General features: G+C 42.3%; 1 protein-coding gene across 6 annotated transcripts; it reads left to right on the top strand.

Annotated features, from left to right (window-relative positions):
• The first annotated feature begins 623 nt into the window (after positions 1–623).
• wdr33 (WD repeat domain 33) lies at positions 624–23,134 on the top strand. 6 transcript variants are annotated; one of them, XM_034289037.1, is made up of 23 exons: positions 624–826; positions 5,560–5,774; positions 6,396–6,464; positions 6,678–6,782; positions 7,176–7,271; positions 7,400–7,551; positions 10,225–10,322; positions 13,267–13,393; positions 13,804–13,958; positions 14,176–14,254; positions 14,379–14,489; positions 14,946–15,040; positions 15,208–15,294; positions 15,464–15,603; positions 15,721–15,831; positions 16,621–17,361; positions 18,337–18,397; positions 18,756–19,080; positions 19,758–19,850; positions 20,575–20,741; positions 20,940–21,047; positions 21,427–21,621; positions 21,813–23,134. In XM_034289037.1, the coding sequence occupies exons 2-23, from the start codon at positions 5,571–5,573 to the stop codon at positions 21,926–21,928; spliced, it is 3,435 nt and encodes a 1,144-aa protein (XP_034144928.1). In that variant the 5' UTR covers positions 624–826; positions 5,560–5,570; the 3' UTR covers positions 21,929–23,134. The 6 variants fall into 6 exon arrangements, with proteins under 6 accessions (XP_034144928.1, XP_034144934.1, XP_034144939.1 ...); XM_034289040.1 differs by having other exon boundaries at positions 625–826; positions 15,470–15,603; positions 20,575–20,742; positions 20,938–21,047; XM_034289036.1 differs by having other exon boundaries at positions 625–826; positions 18,759–19,080; positions 20,575–20,742; positions 20,938–21,047.
• The last annotated feature ends 376 nt before the right edge of the window (positions 23,135–23,510 follow it).

Raw genomic sequence — 23,510 nt, 5'->3', positions numbered from 1 at the left:
AAATGGAGGAAACTCATACTGCGATCATTGTGTTACGTCTTACAGCTGGAGGACACCACAGATACCATCAGCTTTTCTAGAATATCCTTATGATTTGTGGCCGCAGGCAACTGGCAGAAAAGAGGATGATTCAAATGAACATGGAACATTTTATTTAAAAGTGCAGTATTTAGCTCAATGAAAAGTAATATCCTTCACTGCCAACACTGGTGTTTATATTTTCCAAGAAGCTCAAGATCTGGGCTGATGCCCACAGTGCCAGGGCAGAATTTATGCCCCAGTCTGACAGTCCTGAAGCTACTGGTAAACTCGTAAAACCTTTCTGGATCTCCACGATAGATTAATTTGGGATTGTGTAAATGTATTCGCTTCCCACTTCAAGTCTGCATGCCAACCAGTCCCCCAACCGCTTTTGTTACCTTTCATCAGAATCAGTCTTGAGACCAACGCCCGTTAAAGATATTTCCTGCGTTAAAACGCAGATGAACTGTGCATGGTCTTTCTTCCCAACCTGTTGGAGGCAGTAATACGCTCAAATTGGTCCAACCTGCCGTAAAACCACCAGAAGAAGAAATACTTATTACGTCGTAACGTCGTCGGTCTGGTTATGTTTGGGTAAAAAAAAAAAAAAACATACAAACTAGGAACGACAAGAAGCGAGGAGGAATCGCCGAGATGGAGGCCGTAGGTGGCTAAACACGAGAAGTGACAAACCGAGACATTTTCAATAAACTTTGAGGCGCTTATGATTCTCAAACGTAGTACATTTGAGAAGAATCTAGTTATCCATAGCTAGCGCTAGATATCTCTGCAGTGGATATTGTTGGTGAGTTTCTAAGCATCGCGTTGTGGTTGTAACGACGACTTCCAACGGGCGCCATTTAATTCTGTTGTCAAGTCGGAGGAACAAAACATACATTTGAAGAGGAACATATTGTTTTTTTTGCCACAAACCTTGAAATAGTTTCTGTCCACTCTGTAAACGTATCCCTGATTTCTTCGTCGGCAAGTTAGCAAAGGTTTTGCTTACATTTTCGTATTGATTAGCGTTTCAATTCCGTGCTGCACGCTAACGTTAGCGAGCCAAGCTGTATAGCCGGTTAGCTTTACATTTCTTATCAGGCTAGCCGTCGCCTCTTCTCGACCAGGGATAGTGAGAGCCAACTTCGCCTGCTACTTCGCCTTCGTCCCGCCAAAATTCGATACTTCTGCAACTACTGCAGTTGTTCAAAAACTAAAATAACTTCATATGCAAACAGCAACAACCAAAAGGTCGTGTACTTACTGAGCGGAACACAGATTGCCATGATCTGTTGGCTAAAGTTAGCCTTGCTAACATAACCTCGTGTGCTGCTAGTGAGAGCTAAAACAGTAACTATCCATTAACGTGTAGAAAAACGTTCAGACCCAAGTAAAAAAAAAAAATTCTGCTAACTAGGCATTCACTAACGCTATCTTAGTGATTATCACGGTTAGTTATCACTGAATTTTAGGCAAAATACATGTAGCTATGAGTAATGTAATCAAATGACCTTAATCGTTCTAGAAATTGCCTGATTATGTTGCTCTTGAAGACGCATACTTGCAGATTTAATTTTGGAGCTCACCAGTGGACCAAAGTAACGTTAATTGAATAGTTGCATATTTGTTTGAATGCTCTAATTTCTCTTGCCTGATTAAGTGGTGTATAATTGTACAATAATACGTATTTATAAATGGTCTTGACTCGATAGCAAGGGATTTTTTTGTCAATCAGCTTAATTAATATTACCCTTGGATATAAATCATTTCTTAGTAGTCTCTTGTAGAAATCAACACGAAAAATTTGCCCAATGTGCTCACTTACCGAATGTTTACCATTGTGTCCTTGTTAATTGTAATGGGGTTTCTTTATCTACTTAATAAAGTGATTTTGAACACATTATAAATAATTCGGCCTATTCCAAATGATGACACATGACAATGTGCTCGATTGTTGTATGTAGCCTGGTTGAAATTAGTTCTCATTGAGTGTAAGTTTCTGATCTTACAAATGAAACAGATTAATGTAAGCGTCTGTTGAAACCAGTCAGTAAAAAGTCTTGTGTTGCCAGCATTTCCAGTATTGCATCAATGATTAGGTAGGTTATTGCTCGACTGCTGACATTGTTTAATCTAGAATCCTTAATTTTGCTTGGACAGTTGTTGCTCTTAAAATTACTATTCCATACATGCAAGTAAAAGCGGTGTACTGTAGAGACCTAATTGTAAGCACACCAAATATGGTAGTTGCTTGTTTTTTTTTTAAGATGTTTGCTTCATCTCTGACTTGTGATTTGAAATGCAAATTTACTGTGGAAGGGGAAGTGGGTGTGATTTTGTTTACAGTGATGTCTGAAATGTTGTGAATGTAGTTGAGCTGAATATATTTGTTCAAAATGTCATTGCAGTAGTAAGCATGTCCGGGGTTAACACTAACTGTTGCCTGATTGCTGGGGGGCCAAAACTACATTTTCAGTAAAACCATATTCAGTACCTGTGCATTAGCGGTTCACAACAAAAAGCAATCCTCACTCTTCCTAAATTCCCTTTTCACTTTCACTCATTCAATTGTCTTCTGGCCACTCTGTCTATACATGCATGATGAATCAAGTCAAACTTCTTTTAGGCCAACAAATTAAATAAATGCCAAAAAAGTGTCTAACTGATCGCCTTTCAGTTTTACCGCATTCTAACTAGACTGGCGAACAAAGATGGGAAATAGTGAACTATGTTCCTCCCAGTAGCTAGTTTTGGATTAAACTTGTGTCCTGTCCTTTTCCCGCTAATAAGCGATGCCATAGAATATTAAATTTTAATTGTTCAGTCTAACTTTTGTTGCTTTTAATTTGCTATGTTTATCACACCTGTGTTTACCTGGTGTGCTGATGGTGTACAGCTACTCCAACAGCTTTTTGAAGCCTAAAGAGAAATATGCTCTTATAAGCATAGTCATTACGCAACCATTCCACACTTTGATCCTCAGTTAAAATGATTCCAGCTAATATTGAGGAAATTAGTGTATTATGGACTTATTGTTGGGTAAAAGCATTCTTTAGTAAAAGCATGATGCATAGGAGGAAAGCTTTCTGCCATCTTTAACTGTCCTGTGTATTTTGTTTTGCTAATAGACATGGTTGTAAATACAGTTGGTTATGATACATTGTTGAAGGGGTTAAAAAGGGTATTTCTAAAGCCTTTTTATTTAGCAGCAATGCACGGCAAAGAAATATTGCGTAATAAGTGTTCTGGCAGATGAAATTACTTTCTCAAATTCCTTAACAATTAAGTTGACTGGCTGCAAGTTGCCTATGCCAACCTGATATCCTGATTTATTCCATCAGTCCGTTGTCTTATAGCGAACTCCATCACTGAAACAGCTCTAAAAAACAGTGCATTTAAACTAAGGGGTAACTACGCCCGCAACTGGCAATCATAAATGTAAAGAAAAATGTGGGGGGGTTGGAAATAATTTTTTCTTTGCCTCTATCAACTTAATGTCTATTTGAGGTTTTAATGTTGCTATAAGCAGTCTTCTAACAGAAGGCATTTGACATGTGAGCTGTGTGCAATAGACACAGCATGGAACCTGTTCTTACCCTATGGGCGTGTGCTGTTGGAGGCTCATGTAAAACATCTTCATTTGTGTTAGGATAGTTGGCCTTGACTGTGTGGGTTATAATCTGGATGGAAAGGTGCTCTAAGAGCACCGCAGATGCTGCTCACATCCTTTGTATGTAAATCTACTTGTGCAGTTTTTGCCGTTCACAAACACAAATTTAACAGCATTCTGAATGACTGCTTTTGATATAATGTGCAAACCATGGAACATGGCCAGGAAGAATAATGTCACATAACCAGGATGCATATTGTTAATTCAGCTGTTTGAATGTGACAGACTTTAGTCTCAGCCACTACCAGCAATCTTGGGAGACACCCTCAAAGCACTTCCTGCCCCGTAACACAGTGCCTGCCCAATCAGGAAATGTGCCAGAACCACACATTGGGGTAGAGCAATACTTGTTGGCGCTTTACTTTTCTCCTAGTGGCTAGATTAGTATGTTGCAAGAGAACCCCTTGCGACTGTCATAACTTGGATGATACTGAGACATTTTGCACCTCCGGTTTCAGTCGGTATTGTGCAACCTGTGGTAGAACGTTGAATGTCTAACGGTAAAACATTTTTTAGACCTACTGCAAACATTTATCAAAGTGGTGTTTAGGAGTGCATGGGTTATTGCATGTATTTCAGAATACGTGTTCCATCACAGAATTGCATGGAGATGCCCACTGAAATTCTCTAGCCTCCATATTGGAAATTAGTGTTGTCTGTCAGGTTTGTCTATAAAATGTTTACTGTCACTTGTAGTGTTTTGTCATAGTGTTGCTCTCTTTGTTTTAAATTGTGGTTTTGGCCAGCCTGCTGTGCAATGTTTGCTTGGGCACGGTAGTTTGACTGAACACAAGGTACATTTAGCCTTTGACCCTTGCTAGAGATTGACAGATGGTCATGGTTTTAATTTTTCAATGGGTATTTTCAAATTGAAGAGGTCGGTACAGAAGCACATTCAAAATTCTGTGTTCAATGTTTTTCAGTCATAGAAAATAAATGAATACAGAATCCTCAGCAAGAAGTAGCTTTTTCATGAGATGACAACAAATCTGGCTAGCAACCATAAAAACATGACTAAGGTCGGTATTACTTGCGAAAGCAACGTTTGGCCATTAGATTTCTCATGCTTACCTTAGAATCTAACAGAATTCCTAATCTTTTCCTTGAAGTTAAACTCACAACTAATACAACTCCACTATGTTGCCCACAGTGTCCTGGTGGCAGTTTTACCTTATGAAAAGTCATTTAATTAGTTTTGGATTCCTTGCATAACTCCAAGGCTGCCTCTTTGCATACCGCCATTTGCCCTGCTCTTGTTGATTGTGAAGTTGCCTGTATGCAAATGTGACATTGTTTTAAACAGAATGCCTAATGAGTAGGGGTGTGTTTTAACATACTAATGTAATTGCTATCAATTAAAGATTTTACCTTTTTCAGAAAACCGTGTTTCTGAGTGTTGCATCATGCTGCTCCGATGCGACATGTCAGCAGAGCAACTCACTAGTTACATGCTACACTGCTGTTCAAATGCTATTATCTGCAAGCTCACCTGGGTGCTCCATGTTGACCTGATTTTATATTTTGCTTGTGCCTGTCCAGTAACGTGAAGGCATATAGGGTTGAGTAATCTGATCCTAGATCTTTGGTGGATGTTCTCAGGTTCTGTTCTTAGTATGGCTGTCCAATCAAGGGTAGGATGTCATTGTTTTGGGGAAGGGAGAACTTAATACCAAAGAGTTCTACCATTTGCGTTGATTATTGCATCTTGCAAAAGTCTGCCTAATCGGTCATGTGGGCCAAATCCGAAATAGTCATCTGTAGTTATTGTGATAATGAATCTCTTAGGAGGTGCTGCTTTGTGTTGTTTGATGCCAACGTTATTTATCAACTGGCTGTCCCGTTCTGACTCTCGCTCTCTCTGTCCCCAGGATCGGTCACCATGGCGACGGACATTAGCTCCCCACCACGGTTCTTCCACATGCCGCGGTTCCAGCACCAGGCGCCGCGGCAGCTCTTCTACAAGCGGCCCGACTTTGCCCAGCAGCAGGCCATGCAGCAGCTCACCTTCGACGGCAAACGCATGCGGAAGGCTGTCAACCGCAAAACCATTGACTACAATCCATCGGTCATCAGACACCTGGAGGTAATGGATGTGACGTTGGGGGGTGGGGGGTACATTTGGTGACCCACAAATTTAGATTTTGCTGGGGACGCTTCTGTTAATTTAATGGATCTGTTAAACGCAAAAATTGTCTAACCCAACAATCTCTAGACACATGCACACGATATTGTAACATTTTCAATTGGCTCAATGTTGTATATTTATGATTTCACATTTCTCTACTTTTGCATATTTTTACAAAATCTGATACTGAATAAAATCAACCTGTGTGAACCAATATAGACTTTTTAAATGTTTTATTCAGTGAACAAGGTTCACCCTTTGTGAATGAGATGTTGTAACAACCTGAAACAAACAGTTGATGCTAAAAACACATTATTGTGTGTATTGACAATCACTTTTCCCACCTGGTCGTTAGGTGTAGCAAAACGTCCCCCTTCATGATTTCAACTGTTCATGAATTAGGTTTAAGAATTATTTGTTGCCTCAGGTTGGCTTAATTTTTTCTTAATATATTTTTTGTTTAAGATCTTAAAGTGTTCAGTGACCAAAATATGCTGAAAAATAAAATCTTAAAGGGATGAAAATGCTTTATTGCTTCACTGTATTTAGCTGGATTTCTTCTCTTTTCCTTGACTCCAGAATCGTTTGTGGCAGCGCGACCACAGAGATTTCCGTGCCATCCAACCCGATGCGGCGTGCTACAATGACGTAAGTATCCGGGGAATCAGAAGTGTATCTCATATATATATATACAAACACTTTTTTACAAATGTGGGGGTGGGGGGGGGGGTGGGGGGGGGGGGGCTATAAAGGATAGATGTGAATGTAAGCAAGTTCCCATTTTTTGGCTAGATGTGTTTTTACTCATTGAGTAGATGCGAATAAATGTCATTCTTGTCCCTTTTTCCATTTATCTCATAGCTGGTTCCACCTGTGGGCATTTTGAGTAACCCCATGAACGCAGTCACTACAAAGTTTGTCCGAACTTCCACCAACAAAGTCAAGTGCCCCGTCTTTGTCATAAGGGTGAGGCTCATTACACGCCCTTTTAGCCTGTGTTGTTGAGGTCAATGAATCAACACAGTACAGGGGTGGTAATCAATTCCTGGGGTGCTCTGTCTGGGATTGACGATTGCCTTTTAATGTGTCTAATAAAGACCTAGAAAACCAGAAGATAGGAGTTTGTAATGCTTAATGACTGTAGCTGACTAATTAACTACAAATGTATCAAAGTCAAAAGCTTAGTGGTCAAGGCATTTGTCCCAGTTGGACACTCCTGCTATGTTGAATGACTGCTACATTTACTAAGCTGTGTTTCTCACTTCCTCTTCTCTCACTCCTTTTGTTTCCTACTTCATTACCCATTCATCCCCTTTATTTTTCCTCCTCAATTCCCCCTTTTCATCTCCTTTTTTCTAGTGGACCCCTGAGGGGAGGCGACTTGTGACCGGAGCTTCCAGTGGTGAGTTCACCTTGTGGAACGGACTCACCTTCAACTTTGAGACCATCTTACAGGTGAACTTTGCAACCAGCCTCTTGCTTGACCTCACGATGGAAACGAAACCATCTGAGAGGCTTTTCTGACTTAAAAACTGTTGTCATATTTTTTTTTTGGTCTGACAACTCGCCTCTTCTCCTTCCAGGCCCACGATAGCCCTGTGCGTGCAATGACCTGGTCTCACAATGACATGTGGATGCTGACGGCCGACCACGGCGGCTACGTCAAGTACTGGCAGTCCAACATGAACAACGTCAAGATGTTCCAGGCTCACAAGGAGGCGATTAGAGAGGCCAGGTCTATACCCAATCTACCATTTTCTGTAGTTAACCCCAGCCTGTTAATGTTGTTACTGATGTTTCCCCTCGTAATGACTGATAGATGTACATGTGTGCTGTCGCGACGCTGCACTGCTCTCTCTTTGATATTCCACTTCTTATTGCCATTATCATTGCCTGTGGCTCCTAATGAGTTGTGTTTCTGGATTCTTTCTATACATAACTACTATGTACGGAAAAGGTTGATTTTCACGGTCTTGTTAAATAAAGTGTTGATCTATATCCAAGCGCAAAAGGTATTGACGGACGTTAAAATATTACTGGTTTCTTCAAATAGGCCCAGAGGGAAAGATTTCTACATAATAAAGTGGGGTGGTTGCACCTGACGTTACTATGTAGGGAGTTTCAAATGTGGTGCACGTGATCTTCCACAACATAACGGTATTGTCCCACTTATGGACGTCTCACGTAGGGTCAACACAAACACAAACACACACACTTAAGGTTTTTGAGGTGTCAGCTAATTTATTCCACTCTCCCCACCTTTTCTGACATCCTGACCTTGTCTGCCTTTGAATTTATCCCAGTGACAAAAAACACCTCCATAGGGTCCTTAATAAAGACTATTTCTACTGAACATGCATCATACTTGCCACTGGGGTTAGAGGTGTTTACGATCACCTTTCATCATTCACTTCCCACTCAACTCACAAGGTCGCTTTGACCACACACTTTCCCGCCACCCCAAACTCTGGTATATTGACATTTAATACTACCTCCATTAAATGGGGCTGTGGAGTTGGATGGATTCATGGAATAAAAGTTTGCCTTTGGTGTATATTTCTACCTTTGGTAGTGGTTGCCTCAATGGCGCTTTACAAAAATGACCAATAAAGATGTTGAAATAGGGCACCATTCTGGGTTTACATTTGAAGTATAAAATACATTCTTAAGCATTACTTTCAATACAACTTCTCAATACCACACTTTATAACTTATTTTGCTGTTGATGTTTGAGAGTTTCACTGTGTTAAAAGTGCATTGATTGTCCTGGACCAGTTGAAAATAATCTTAAGTCTGTAGCCCTGTGGTGATGCATGCATTGGACATGCTCCAAAACTGAAGATGGCAGTTAAGGAGCCTGTCAACGAGATCATTCGTCCCTTTGCAAGGCTATGTAGGTAGTTTTTTGGTGTTAGCCAAGTTTTGGCCAATAGCCCTGGGGTTAGGGGGTCTCTGTTACTTATCTGATTGACATACAGGACTGGACTACCCCATAACGATGTAACCGGCACACAACCTCCTTGATCTGGTCAGACTTAGGCCTTAACTCTGCAAATCTGACAGATATGGTGCCACTGCTTATCATTCCATTCATTTTGTGAAGTGTTTATTGCCAGATCTACACCACATATCTCAACAAAAGGCTGGGTGTAAATATTATGGTTTGTAATGATCTGTAGTCTCACCCCATACAGTCTACTTACCTTATGGTCACTATTGCTTTCCCCTTTCCCCTACACATCTGTGTGCACAAATCTTTTCCAAGCCCTTTGGAGGGATTTGCAAAGCATTCCTCATTGTTTTCACCTTTCCGGTTTACCTCTCTTTAAACAGTGAAAAGGACTAGTGCAGGTGGATTGATTGGGAAAGAGTATTTGAAGATAAGAAATGGCTTGTAGATAGTTTACATGTTGCTAAGATGGGCAGGTTAGAATTGAGTATTTTGACTGATATATTTTCTAACTGGTGTGTGGAACTTTTGCTAATTTAGTGGCTAGTAAGAATGTAGTTATTGTATTTATTGGATTTTAAAGATTTAATTTGGGGTTTTGTTGAGATTATTACTTTGGCGTTACACTTAGACATTGAAGTGTAGTTTGTTGCCACTGAAAAAAAAATCTTGGAGGGGACTGTTGTTTTGTATCCATCCATATGTCATGTTATCTGATTCTATCGGCACAATTTTTGTTAACACTTGGAAATTAAGTGTTCTGTCTTAGAGATCTAGAACTGACATAATTAGTTATTGGTCAGATGGTAATGCTATAGCAACCAATTAAAATGCAAACTTCACTGTTATTTGACCTAAAGTCATGAAATTTGGTACTTACAAGGAACACATTTGCCTCAGTGACCCATAAGGTCTTCCATGATGGGTTTCCAGTAATTCTGAATGTTGTTAAAACAATGCTACTCTGACACCAAATGATGTAGGTGAATAATGTGGCATTTATGTATGGACAGTCTGTCAAGACACATTTTTCCAGTACCTAAAACATTTATGGTCTGGCACAAAACATACAGATCAGTCAAGTATATATATTTTGTAACAAAAAAGTGGTACACCCTGCAGAAACAGTTAATTCAAGCGCTATGAGAGAACATTCATATTGACAGTGAAGTAGCACTTGTGGAAATTAGTATAGGTAACCTGCACTGTCTAGCACCACTGAGAAGACTCATTGTGAGGCCTGGTGGCTGTTTTTTTAAAGTTTTGCATCATTTTGTCAAATGCCAATTCACTGCTAGAGACAGGTTGCTGTGGTGCCCAGGAAATGGCCCTGATAAGTGGTTGTACTGTACAGTACCATACTGAGATGTACTAGGAGTTCACCCGTTTTAAACCCTGGGAGCCCAACTGTGTCTTCCTGCATTTGTTGATTCTCTTCCTGCCTCACTCTGTCTTCAGTTTCTCACCTACGGATAATAAATTTGCCACTTGCTCTGATGATGGAACCGTACGCATCTGGGACTTTCTACGATGTCATGAGGAGAGAATTCTCAGAGGTATGTTTTCTGTTGAATAAACATCTGTACCAAATTGATACACCTCACTGAACACCATGTGTCACACATCTGAAAAACATGCACTGACGCAGACACTAAAAGGTGATTGCATTGCAGCATTCCATTTCTGTCCTCGAGTGTAAGCCATCCAACACGGAACTCATTTTTCAAATGTGTTAATGGATTGTAGCTTTGGACAACAAATACTGACTTTGTCACTTGCTTATTGTTTTAGTCGTTATCTTGTTTCTGCCTAATGGCCCTTTGATCTGTAGAGGTGCCATTGGTATGCTTTAGGCTGCACTTGAATATTCAGTACTAAAATGACTTTTCTTTGTTAAAAGCCAATTGATAATTTAAACTTGAATAATTTTATGTTCTAAACCTTGATGAATGTGTACGTAAGCATATCTGAACAGCTAATCACGTAGCTTGAGCGCCTTTATAAAAAAAGAATAAAAAAAGAAAATCCTGAATCTATACATTTATATATTTTCAAGGGATAAATGCTAAAGCTAGTTTAGTGTTCAGACTAAAACATCAAATCATACACTATGTATTGTTATATATTGCAGGGTTGGCTACTTAACAGGCTCTTTACATATTTATTTTATTTGTGATTAGCTTATGTAGTTGATCTATTTGAATATTGGGTTGCTGCAGTATAGAAGCGAAAGGAAGGATGTTCTGCATGCTATAGAATATTTAATCATTGTACAATTTGTGTTTGGCCTAATGTTTAACTTTCAATAAAGCATTTTTTGTAGCTGCAGTTTGTTTCTCCACTATCCGCAGCAATAATCAGCTCCTTCCTTTTGACATTAGCTAGTAGTTTTGAATGTAGTGCTGCCAATGACATCACATGTTGAAGTCGGTGTTAAATCGGCAAGGGAAGTTCAGTATTTTACAACTTAATGCTAGATTGTTGTTCTCAATGTTTTCCTCAATTGTACTAGATGTCTGATTGTTCCTCACCCTGAAATTAGTCTTTGGGCCAAGATAACTTAACCGTGGATAACAGTTTTTCTTTATACCGCCATTACAAACTCCAGTTAGGTTGACGTATCATCAGCCAAAAGTTCTCGGGCAGAGGAGCATGTGAGCATGCCCTTTTTAAATGGTTAAATCACATTTTAACTACATATTTCAAGTGATATGGCAACACATTTAAAAAATATATATATATTCATACACCCATAAGTTAGTGTTTGCAGTTGATGTTTAAAGAAATTAAAACTATAATTTAAAGCTTTGTTGGCCTATTGACAGCTTAGATTAATTTAAATGGCAAGGAACCCTTTAATATTAAGTTGTATAATACTGTGCTTCCCCTTTAACCTTTCTTTCAACTTGAATAGGTTGCGCAGGATTGTTAGTGATGGTTAACTGTATTGAGGAACTGGTTTAGTGACACCATCCTCTTTTGGCATAATAAGTGTAATCCAAGAACGGATATGGTTAATAAGAAGTGTAGTCCTTCATCATTTCAATGTGTTTGGCCTTTTCTGTGGTCTGGTAGTCTGAAGGCGGTACAGTATCTCAACGGTGCAGCATGATAACCATTAGGATCAAGTCTTGGCACTATGAACATCCTGATGAAAACAAAACAGATTCCTCCTTGATTGCATGATTTGGCATATTTTAGGAAAAGCTGTGGTTAATTAGGTTTTGTTCATATTCCTTTCTAGCTTTCTTTCTAGCCTTATTTAGTTGGTTTACATGAACGGACCATCACAGTGATCATGTATGCTTGTGCGATCAGGCAGGTCAGAAGGCTTTGTGTTTGAGTGAATCAGTTTTTCATAGACTCCTATTTCATTTCAATCTGTGAATGTGTTTTAACTATAAGAAATCGATTGATGGTATAGCTGAACATTCACAAATATGTTGTCCAATTGTAGAATGTATGTGCTTTCAGTGCAGAAATCCTTGCTGTATTTCAAGGGGGAAATACATAAATGGTACTATGCCTATAAGTGAATGTAACCATTTCTGATCTGGTGTAGTAGAGGAACCACCAAGTATTTACTGTGAACTGTAGTTGATTTGAACATAAAACATAGTGTGAGCACTTGATTTTTATCATTTCAAGCCTAATCAGAAGGCTTGTAAAAGTTTTTCCAACTGAACTAATTGTCATGCCGTGATAATCTGTCACCCTGGGAGGTGGAATCTCAGGGTATTAAATCTAGCATTGGGATTTTTCCCCCTACTAATTTACTCACTCAATTTCACACACCCAGAGCGACTGCACCCACTTAAACCACACAAAGTTAACATCCTCTCTGAATCCACATTTTTCTTTCGATTATACTATCACAAACATATGCTATCACTACCTGTGCAAAAACTGTTAAAATTGTATTATTTAGAATTTTTATTATTTCATAAAAATATAAACGCTATGGGGGAAATATTTATTTACGAATGATTCATGGCAAAGTGACATTTTGGTTATGTAAACCTGTACATGTGTTTACAGATGTTAACTTAAGGCAAACCTTCTGTGTTAGACTCCCAGAAAAGTCTGCTTAGATTTTAAATGTAATTTGTCCGAAATGATTTCAAAAAAATATTTGGGGCTTTTGAAACTCATAGCAATGTATTGACATACAGACTCAATGCCATATATTTTATGACAAGATTCTGTTCTATTATCACCTGTGCCTGTTATTTTCCATGAATGCAAGGCATTGGTACACTTCTTGTGGTTTGTTTTGAATTGAGATCTACTGTTTTTATCACAATGTGCAAGACTGTATTGTGTTTTATTTTGGACACGTCAATGAGGAAGGAATTGACTCCCCTCATACATACACAGACAACGTTTTTGAAATACACCTGTAGACCACACTATGTTCTCATGCTCAAGCAAGTTAAATAGTATACCTGTTCTGACTTTTTACCTCTGAGATGCACACATTAAAGGTGTTTTTGTCCACAGGTCACGGAGCTGATGTGAAGTGTGTCGATTGGCACCCCACTAAAGGCCTGGTGGTCTCTGGGAGCAAAGACAGCCAGCAGCCAATCAAATTCTGGGATCCCAAGACCGGGCAGAGTTTGGCCACACTGTGAGTTTTACCCAGAAGCAACAGAGGCATCACACCACTGACATAAAGCAAAGTTGTTAAAAACCAAACACTTGATTACTTTTCAATAACAAGAAATCAATTATTTGGTGACAAGGACTGTTATCATGTGTTTTCTTGATACATTACAGTATTTGTTAAAAACAAAGATTGAGGCAACTTTGATGACGAAGGAAACCCTGCACCACTGTGCTGAGGTCAAATGTGTTGTGCTTGTGTGGACTTTTGTCTTTTTGACACGTTTCGTTAATTTAGCTGCCACTCTTATCCCCTGCAACTTACAACAATGAGTGGATATTTCCAGGCCAGCACGGCTCAACCCTGCTCGCCTCAGCATGAACGTGTGTAAACCATATCCGTTCTGAAGCATCTTCCCTCCCCTCCCCTCCCAGTCACGCCCATAAGAACACTGTCATGGAGGTGAAGTGGAACCTGAACGGTAACTGGCTGCTGACAGCGTCCCGTGATCACCTGTGTAAGCTTTTTGACATCCGCAACCTCAAGGAGGAGCTGCACGTCTTCCGGGGTCACAAGAAGGAAGCCACAGGTATGTTGTGGAAACTTGTATTCCTGCTTTGACAGGCCTGTCACAACAATCCCGTGCAGCACTCGATGCGGGAAATGGCCTCTGCTGTAGCTGAGATGGGAATGTTCTACCTTTATTCTTACTGGTGTGCATTTTTATGGGATGTTTTGGAGACATTCAACTCGTGCTAGTTAACTAATGTGTGTATTAGTAAGATGTTTTGGCTCTTTGTCTGCAGCTGTTGCGTGGCACCCTGTCCATGAGGGTCTGTTCGCCAGCGGAGGCTCAGACGGATCCCTCCTCTTCTGGAACGTAGGGTACGAGTGGCAGCTCATCCCTCCAGTTGACACAGGATGTCATTTATAGTATCCACAAAATGTTAACAAATAGTTAATTGCCGTTTATGACCTGATGTTTTGATGCTCTTCTACGCCTACTCAGGGTGGAGAAGGAGGTAGGTGGTATGGAGATGGCCCATGAGGGCATGATCTGGAGCCTGGCATGGCACCCTCTGGGGCACATCCTCTGCTCAGGATCCAACGACCACACCAGGTAAGATCCCATTCACAAGAGACAGGGAATCAGAAACGACACATTTCTAGGCTGCGTAGAATATTGTTCGTAAGGAGGATGATTCTGATGTATACTGTAGATTCATGCTGTTTGAAATGTGACATACACCGACTGGAAATGTAACATTGACTGGAAAACCAATTCTGACATAATATGTCACCTTTTGGAAGGATATGTGTGTTAGTACGTCCTGGTGCTTCCTCTCCAGCATGTAACTGCTTTTAACTGAATGTTTTTCTTGTATAGGTGCCCCATGTATCTAGATGTGTATCAATGTTTGTAAAATATAAATCTTTGTTGATAGACCTTTTGCTCATATTCCTATTGTCATATGGTAGGACTCAGTCGATTGAAATAGGTATTGGCTTTAGTTTCTGCGGTCATTTCGGATGTCTGGTCAGGTTTGAAATGTTCCCTGCTTAATTTCTCTCTCAGTAAATTCTGGACCAGGAATCGGCCAGGGGACAAGATGAGGGACAGATACAATCTGAACTTGTTACCGGGGATGTCAGAGGATGGAGTGGAATATGGTATGATGTGTTGGCATGCTGTGTGTACATAGGAGTGTGTGTGCGTGTGTGTTTGAGTTTGCATGTGCAGGCTTTTTAATTGCATTCAGACCGTTTATTTCTTTTGTCAAGGTTACTTGAGGTGACTACCTCACTTGACTTGTGCTTCTGGGTTGGTTTCTTTTCAGATGACATGGAGCCGAACAGCTTATCCTCCATTCCTGGCATGGGGATCCCCGACCAGCTCAAAGCTGCCATAGAACAAGAGGCAAGCGGTGAGGAGGCCATTCTTTTACCCTGCTCAATGAAATTATCAGGGGGCTGGTGTGGTCAGTGTACTGTGACGTGTAGGCTGCTGTGAAGTCCCAGGAATGCAGTGTACAGGAGATTAGGTGTGGGGATTAGAGTCGTGTACTGTGGGTAACAGGGTTTGGTGTTCTCAAGGTAAAGAGAGCGCAACTGAGGAGGAGATGAGCATCCCTGGTCTGGACTGGGGGATTGAAGACATCTTACAGAAAGACTTGAAGAAAGTACCACAGAAGAAGGTCCCCTACGCCAAACCAATCCCTGCCCAGTTCCAACAGGTACACTACAGTTAACGGGCTACACGTTAATGTTAATTAACGGTCGGTTCGGTTTCAATCTCTGCTGTGTGACATCACTTAAGCTCTCGTGTCCCTGCTCCCTTTGCCTTCTTTCAGGCCTGGGCAGATAATAAGGTGCCCCTAGTGCCCCCTGGAGGAGAGAAGAAGGAAAGGATGGATGAGAAGACAATGGACGGGAAGACCAATACCAACCCTATGATGCTAGAGGTGAGAGATCTGAGGCATCGTGCCCCTTCGAAATCAACTCGTACCCAAGTGTGTAGTAGAGTGCATTTTTGCCCCTATTTGGCATTGTTTTTCTTACTTCTATCCTAATACGTGCTGTGACTAAAACTTAGCTAGGACGTGCTTTTAGTGGAGATGTCCTCTCCCTGACACCCATTCAATAATATTACTTTATTTTAACTGATAAGCTAAACACCATGTCTTAGTGCTGGGATGTAATTACATGTATTAATTATTTCTGGTAGATTCCACGATTCTCTCGTCTTTTCACTTGATGAAAAAGTTAGTTATCGTCGCCTTTATTGATTGTTATTGTATAAATGTCATTCACGAATGAAAGACAAAATTGTTCTTTTGCCATGAAATGAAATAGCTTTGGCAGACTCGCTTGCAAATGCTAAATTCTATTGACTATTCCAGTAAGTTAGTAGATACCGGTAAAGCTTATTGACTTTAACTGGCTAATACACTGTTAAAATGGCCAGTGGCAGGTAACCTTAGTAAGAGACGTTAGTCAGTTTATAACTGTATCAGTGTCATTCATGAAAGGCCAATTAACTATTAAAACGGCCAGTGGCAAAAGAGGATTTGTTCAGGATAGAGACGAGGCTACACTGACACCCAGCCAACGTACAGCTCTCTGATGTAGTGGTTAACGACTTCATGTGGTTGACCCGGGTTCGAATCTTGAGGTGGCAACATATTCTATTGAGGGCCAGCTGAACTAGGCTTGCCTGGTTTCTTGTTTTTTAACATCTTACTTTTCCCCAGCAAATGAAGATGGACCGTATGAATCAGATGGATGGGAACATGCCTCCCCCTGGAGGCCCACAGGGACCCATGCCACCTTTCTCTGGCCAAGGAGGACCCATGGCCCCACCACCTCAGGGCTTCGCCCAGTCTATGCCCCCTCAGCAGATGCCTCACAACATGGGTCCTCCCATGGGCCCTGGCAACATGCATACACCATTTATGCCCCCTGGCCAAATGGGTCCCCCTCCGGGCTCCCAGCACCACCAGGGGCCTCCTCAGGGCATGATGGGTCCCCCGGACCTGCATGGACCCCAGGGCATGCAGAGGCATCCGGGACCACACAGAAACATGGGTCCCCAGGGACCTCACAGCATGCCTCCCGGACCTAGAGGGATGCCGGGACCGCCACCAGGAGGTATGATGGGGCCCCCTCCTCGCGGCCAGGGGCCTCCACCTCAGGGGGGCATGATGGGCCCACAGGGACCCATGCAGGGTGGGTTGGGTATGGGGCCTCCCATGCAGAACCCTCCCAGGACACATGGCAACATGGGGGGCATGCACGGCATGGGCAACATGCAGGGGCCTCCTCCAGGTGGGATGCATGGACCACCACCGGGTAACATGCAGGGTCCTCCCAACAACATGCAGGGTCCTCCCAACAACATGCAGGCCCCCCCCGGCAACATGCAGGCCCCCCCCGGCAACATGCAGGGCCCCCCTGGTAATATGCAGGGCCCCCCGTCGTACATGCAGCACCAGGTGAGAAATATAATGGCACGTTCGTTGTAGTGTCAGTGTGGTAAGAGCTTGTATTGAATGTTTGAAGGTTAATATTTACCAAGGCAAGGTAGTTTGGTTGCTGTCACTGTTGCAACATTTATCATATTCACACTAAGAGATTAAGACATTTTTCAGCTGTACATTTTGTAATAATTTAAGTAGGCAAAAATCCAACTGTTGTCATTCAACTACCTAGGTAATGAAGGACACTTGCTATGGATACCACCTACAGATCTCTGCATTACGAACATATTAGGTTGTCTTGTAGACACCTTGCTAATCTTGTTATTGACTTAGATAGCTAGCTGGCTAACTAGCTCTGGCACAAATGGCGTATTTGGCTTGTTAATTAAATTGTAAATATACGGTCTCAGAATTATCTGTTGTCTGCATGTTTTCCCAACAACCACTTTTGAACAGCAGTGCATATTACAGCAAGTGGCAGGAGGTGGCAGCAGCTGATGTGGGAAAACTAGCTAGTTACTAACTCAGCAACAGTTGGTTGTTAGATGTTAGTGTGATGTATTTAACACTAACCTGGCTTGCAGCATCCCTATCCCTATTCCCCTTTGCTTGCATGTTACTTTCCACAGCTGTAATACTTAGTGAAGAAGCCCAAGGCAATTTAACATTGTTTCTTTGAGTCTTTGCATGTCGAAGTTAACACGTTTAGCTTTAGTTTGTTACCTGGCTGGCAGCCAGCCTGAAAACCAAAGCCGGAAACTGTAGTCATTTTGAGTATTTTAGTAATCCATGTGACTAGTCCCTTCAGTTTATGAAAATAACTAGATAACTGGCCAACTACCTAGTCCGTTTCCAGAAGAAACAAAAAAATATTTTGCGTGATACACTTTTCAATTCCAATTTGCAACAGGAATGTATCTAAATACATAATATAGATTTTATTTAAATTGAAACATTGCAGATTCTAAAAAAAATATACATGTTTCACAGGCTGGCCAAAACTCTGGACCAATGATGCATGGCATGGGACAGCAAGGACCCAATGGCAAAGGTACGAGAATTTAAAGAGGCACTGTGTAGAATCCTGCCTCTAAACAATAATACGATATCCTCCTCATCTTCCCATTCAAAAGAGACAGATATAGTATTAGCTAGTCCAGGGTGCTTTAGGGTGGGAATGTCTAGTACTGTGAGTGTCTAAAGCAAGTATAAGGAGATTACATGTCAATGCAAACTGATAGATTCTGAACATAGATTTGTTTTTCTCCACAAAACAAGGGACTTGCATGCACATTTGGTTTCATTTACCTATTTTAGTCTGCGCATTTATTTCAGGGCCCTACATTTTTTTTGTCAGCATGTTACGTGCACAGTTGCCTTATTGTCTGCCTGTCTCTGATTCTCCTGAGGAGATACCAGAGGGCCTCCCAACCACCACATGGGACCTTTGCCCGGGGGCCAGGGGCAGGGCGGACCCGGGGGACAGGGCTCTAGTTCTTACTGGGGAGACTCCCAGCAGGTGCGCCGTGGACCTTCAGACTTCAATGAGGGGGGCCAGGACTTCCACGGACGAGGAGAGGAGAGCTGGAGGCGGGGATCCGGTCAGGAATACCAGGGAGGCCCCAGAGGAGGAGGGGTAGGGCCAGGAGGAGGGGGGAACGGGGGAAACTGGGGCCCATCTGAGGAAAGATTTCCCCGGGATGGTGGAGAGTTCAGAGGCCGCAGGGACGACAGGTGAGCTGGATTTTCTTTTGTCACATCAAACCCTGCGTCTGTCTTTTCTTTTGCCCCTGCCGCCATCTCAATCTGCTCTCTAAACTGCATCTAGGTGGCTTCTTAAATCTCACCCCTCATTAACCTCCCCACAGGGTTTCCATTAGCTGGTAATTGGTGGCAGTTAGCAAAATAAGTTTTTTATAGAATTAAACTGAGGACTGTACATGTTGTCATGTATCTCAGAGTAGCTCTTTACAGCCTCTGTTGGTAGTGATGATACAATGGCATCCTATAACTTTTAATGTAAACACTGGTGGGGGACTGTTGGGCCATGCAGATATTGTGACCAATCACGTAGTCCGACGCCACATTTTTCTAATGGAAACCCTGCCTCTGAACCACTCATACAATTTTCTCATTTTTCTCCACACTCAAATCTACTTTACCTTACAAAAAGATTGCAGCAAGAGTGCAGTATAACTGGAGTATGCTACATATACTGCATCCAAAATGCAACTATCAAATTTCATTGCAGTAATTCGTTTCTGCCATTGCTTCAGTTTCTGCAGTTAGTGCACTGTGCTGCATTTTCAAAACCGCAGGCTTTTTCTTTAGGGTTTAGTCTTACTTATTAGTGGCTCAATCATTTGCTTCCGCCTCAAAAATCTGGGCTTATGTGCGTGTGTGCATGTCAGGTTTGGTGGTTATGTTGGTCCAGGAGAAGAGTTTGACCAGAGGCAGAGAGACAGACGCCCTCCACCAAGGCTTGGCCAGGACTCAGACGACACGTGGGTCGAACTTTTCTACTAGCTTGGCGATTAAGTTTCGTATTGCTACCTAGCTTTTTTCGCGCCAATCACTTTTTCTACCTACTCTAACATGCTAACTCTTCAGAACTCACAACTTAATTGTTCTACAAACTTGCTTCCTGACTAACTTTGCTATTTATTATGTCCTGTCAAGCTTATTCAATACTGTACACTACTACTTTGTATTACACAATGTGAATCCTTCAATATAACTTGCAAAATACACAGGAAAAGGCTTACCTGCAGCTAATTTGAGGGAAAGGTTTGGTCGTTTTTAAAGTTGATGTAATTTCATTACATGATTAAATGAAACTGAAGCTAAGTTTCAAGTTACTGTGTTGACAAGTGTCTAAATAAACACTTTCCAGATGTTGGTTGCTACCATCTTGGAATATGTGATTTTACAAATGCCCATTAATTAATTTTAAAAGTTATTCTACTTGTGCAATCACAAACCTCTGGAAAAGTGTATTTAATTGGTGCATTTCCATCTGGTGAAATCTTCTATAATTCACTTGTATTGAATATTGTCCCGAATCATCATCTTAGTAGATGTTTCTGCTAAAACAAAACTCTCCCCTAGCTTTTACTTATTGTCCTGAGGTGTGAACCTCTATTTCTTTTCTGTAGTAAAGGATAAGCATGGACACTAGCGCATGTGGAGCCTATATCTGTATTGAAGTGGGGTTTCTTGTCTCTTCAGGTACAGAGGGGGTGGACAGGGTCGCCCTGGGGGGAGGGGCTTCCCTGATGAATTTGGTGGGCAGGAGGAGAACTTTGACGTCTCAAACGAGATGGGCGGAGGATGGGACAACGGAGGGAGGGGCAGACCTCCCCGAGGAGGTGGGCCTCCCAGAGGAGGAGGAGGAGGTAAGACCAGCTGAGATTGTGTTGTATTTTATGGTTCTGTCTGTCGATATATGTCCTATTTTTCTCTCGCCATTTCTTATTTCCGTTTTTCTCTGTACATCCCTTCGTCAATCCATACCTCTTTCTCGTCTGTCGGCCTCTTCATGTCTGTCCATCGTTCTTTGGGTTCTGTATTTCATTCCTCGGTTGTTACCTCAGGAGGTGGTGGAGGTGGACGACAGGGCTTGCTCCCCATCCCCGATGAGTTCCCCCCACACTATGAGGGAGGCAGAAGTCAGGAGTCCTGGGAGGGCGGGCGAGATCAAGGTAAAGGGGCTGTCGAACCAGGGGAGTCTGGTTAGCGTGGCACGTCCACAGCTCCAAATGGACAATGCTTACGCTGGCCGTCAGGAAAGAATAGCATAGTAGGCTAACCCTCAACTAGAAGCCAGTCTCCCTCGATGTAATGTTTATATTTCAAGGTAGTAAAAAGACTAGTCTACAAATATGGCAGCCCCCGAAGATCTTTAGTGGGACTACTGAGGAATAAAAATAATTGTGGGTTTCGTTTGGACAGCTGAGAAACAGGATAAGAAATCAATGCAGTCATATTGTAATGGGATCCATTCTATCCACATCAGTCCATGTTGACTCTAATTGAGCCCTGTGTGTTTGTGTGCACGAACGTGTTTGTTTGTGTTCCCAGGTCACGAAGCTTACCGAGAGGGCCAGCGCTCCGAGCACGGCCCACCACATGACAGCCCGTCCCCTGCTAGCCGGGAGCGCTCCTCCTCACTCCAGGGCATGGACATGGCCTCACTACCCCCCCGGAAACGGCCTTGGCATGACGGACCGGGCACCGGAGAGCCCCCGGGACCTGGGTCAGATGACCGGTCTGGAGGTACGGTGTGAGACCAGGGCGGAGGCCGCGGCCGGGAGTCATGTGACCAGTTCTCATCTTCTTCTCTCATATTGACCGACTTTTACGATATCTTTGTCATTTTTAGTGTTAAAGAGATGTTTTTTTTAAGTTAAAGAGATGTTATTGTTTTTTTGTCCAACCCCGGTCTCTTATTGATGTGCTTCCTCCAGGCCGACTGCCCCCGAGAGAGGAAGGAGGAGGCTACGGCCCCCCACCCCGTGGCGGAAGAGGAGGCTGGAGGGGGGCGCCCCGTGGGGCCCCCAGAGGAGTAGGGCGTGGCCGGTAGGACTGGATTAAGAACTCACCACCAGCCCCACACTGTCACCCCCACCCCCCCAATTCCCCCTTCCTCATACCTCCTGGCCTGACAGGGCAACAAGGACAGGAACCAATAACAGAGACACACCCCCAAAGCCATCTGCTCCTGCCCTCCAGGACCAGCAGGTTAGCTGTGGGCTCAGACTACACCTCTTCAGACCTGTTTGGACAGCTGGAAGAGGGCTTTTTTACTGTGTGTATCGGGCTTCTGTGGAAACGGAAAGGTCTCTGTCGGTAGCCATATGTCTCTCAATACGAGATGGACGAGTGGATATCTTTACATTTGGATTCTTTTGACACTGATTGGGTGCTGCGGGTGTTCTGGTGGCCCGATGGATCCCATGCAGAGATTGACGAGCTGAAGCAGTTCCTAACTGGCCACATAGATGAACGTTTTCTGGCAGAGTGGTTTGAACTCACAAGAAGCCTGGGGTTTATTCAAGAGGGCTACTTTTGAATGTTTCAGACAGGCATTGATGGATTGGTTGTTTGGCATTAAAAATAATATTCTGTCCTACTAGACATATATAATGCCGCACCCTGCTGAATAAACCCCCTAGACACTTGATTTCATAATGTGAACGGCCTATAGTTTCTCTCTGACATGCACTGTAATCACACGAGAGAGTCCAGGGTCTCACACAGTTGGTCAAAACATCAAGATGTACAAGTGGAAATGCACAGACCAGGCACCTCTTCTCTTTGAGAATGGACAACCATGTACATAAGGACATTTCTGTATGAAAGTTTTCTGACAGCAGTGGCCCCACATGGAATACACCCCTGTTTAAAGATTTCTTATTCCAAGTGAGGATTTGGTCCTGGACTCTAGGGCACCATATTCCCCATATACTGCAATACTTTTGATAATGGCCCCTAGTGGTATTGTTGAAAGTAGGGGACTATATAGGGAGATGAGATGTAATTTGTGAGGCTCGAATTTCTGTTTGTCACTGGTGGTTAATAAGCAGGTTATTGAATGTCATTCCCCTGTGACCTCAGCTCCATTTATTTAAGTTCATTTTTTGGTGTCTAATAATGGAGAACAGAGGCATCACTGCCTCACCAATCCCGACGGCCTTCCTCTCTTTCTAAATGTACAGTTTGTCATGAGATTGTCATTGTTTTTGTCCATTTTTTGTATGAGACTAATAGAAATTTGTGCAAAATTTCACCCTTGTTTGTTGTCTTTTTATTTGGGCTCTGGTGCAGGTACAGATGGCAGCAAAAAGTGTGTACTGAGCCATACCTGGACCAGGCTAGAAGTATGACACAGACCATTCCTTACTGGGTCACTTGGTTCTGATCTTTTTTTTATTATTATTATTATTAATTGTTGTTTTGAGCTGTCACATCAATCAAAAGAGCAAATGACTGTAAAAAAAAAATCTATCCATTGTCTACATGCACCAAATCCACCTCTACCATTCCTCTAATGGACTCAATGTTTCTCAATGTTTGAGTGTACACTGTTTTACTTCCCATCTGCAACAACTTGCTGCCCAACTACAATGATTTAGCTGAACATAAAGGGAACAGGTGTGCATGAT

The sequence above is a fragment of the Esox lucius genome, chromosome 3 (assembly GCF_011004845.1).
Source record: "Esox lucius isolate fEsoLuc1 chromosome 3, fEsoLuc1.pri, whole genome shotgun sequence".
NCBI lineage: Eukaryota > Metazoa > Chordata > Actinopteri > Esociformes > Esocidae > Esox > Esox lucius.
This window is presented reverse-complemented; position numbering and strand designations above follow the sequence as displayed.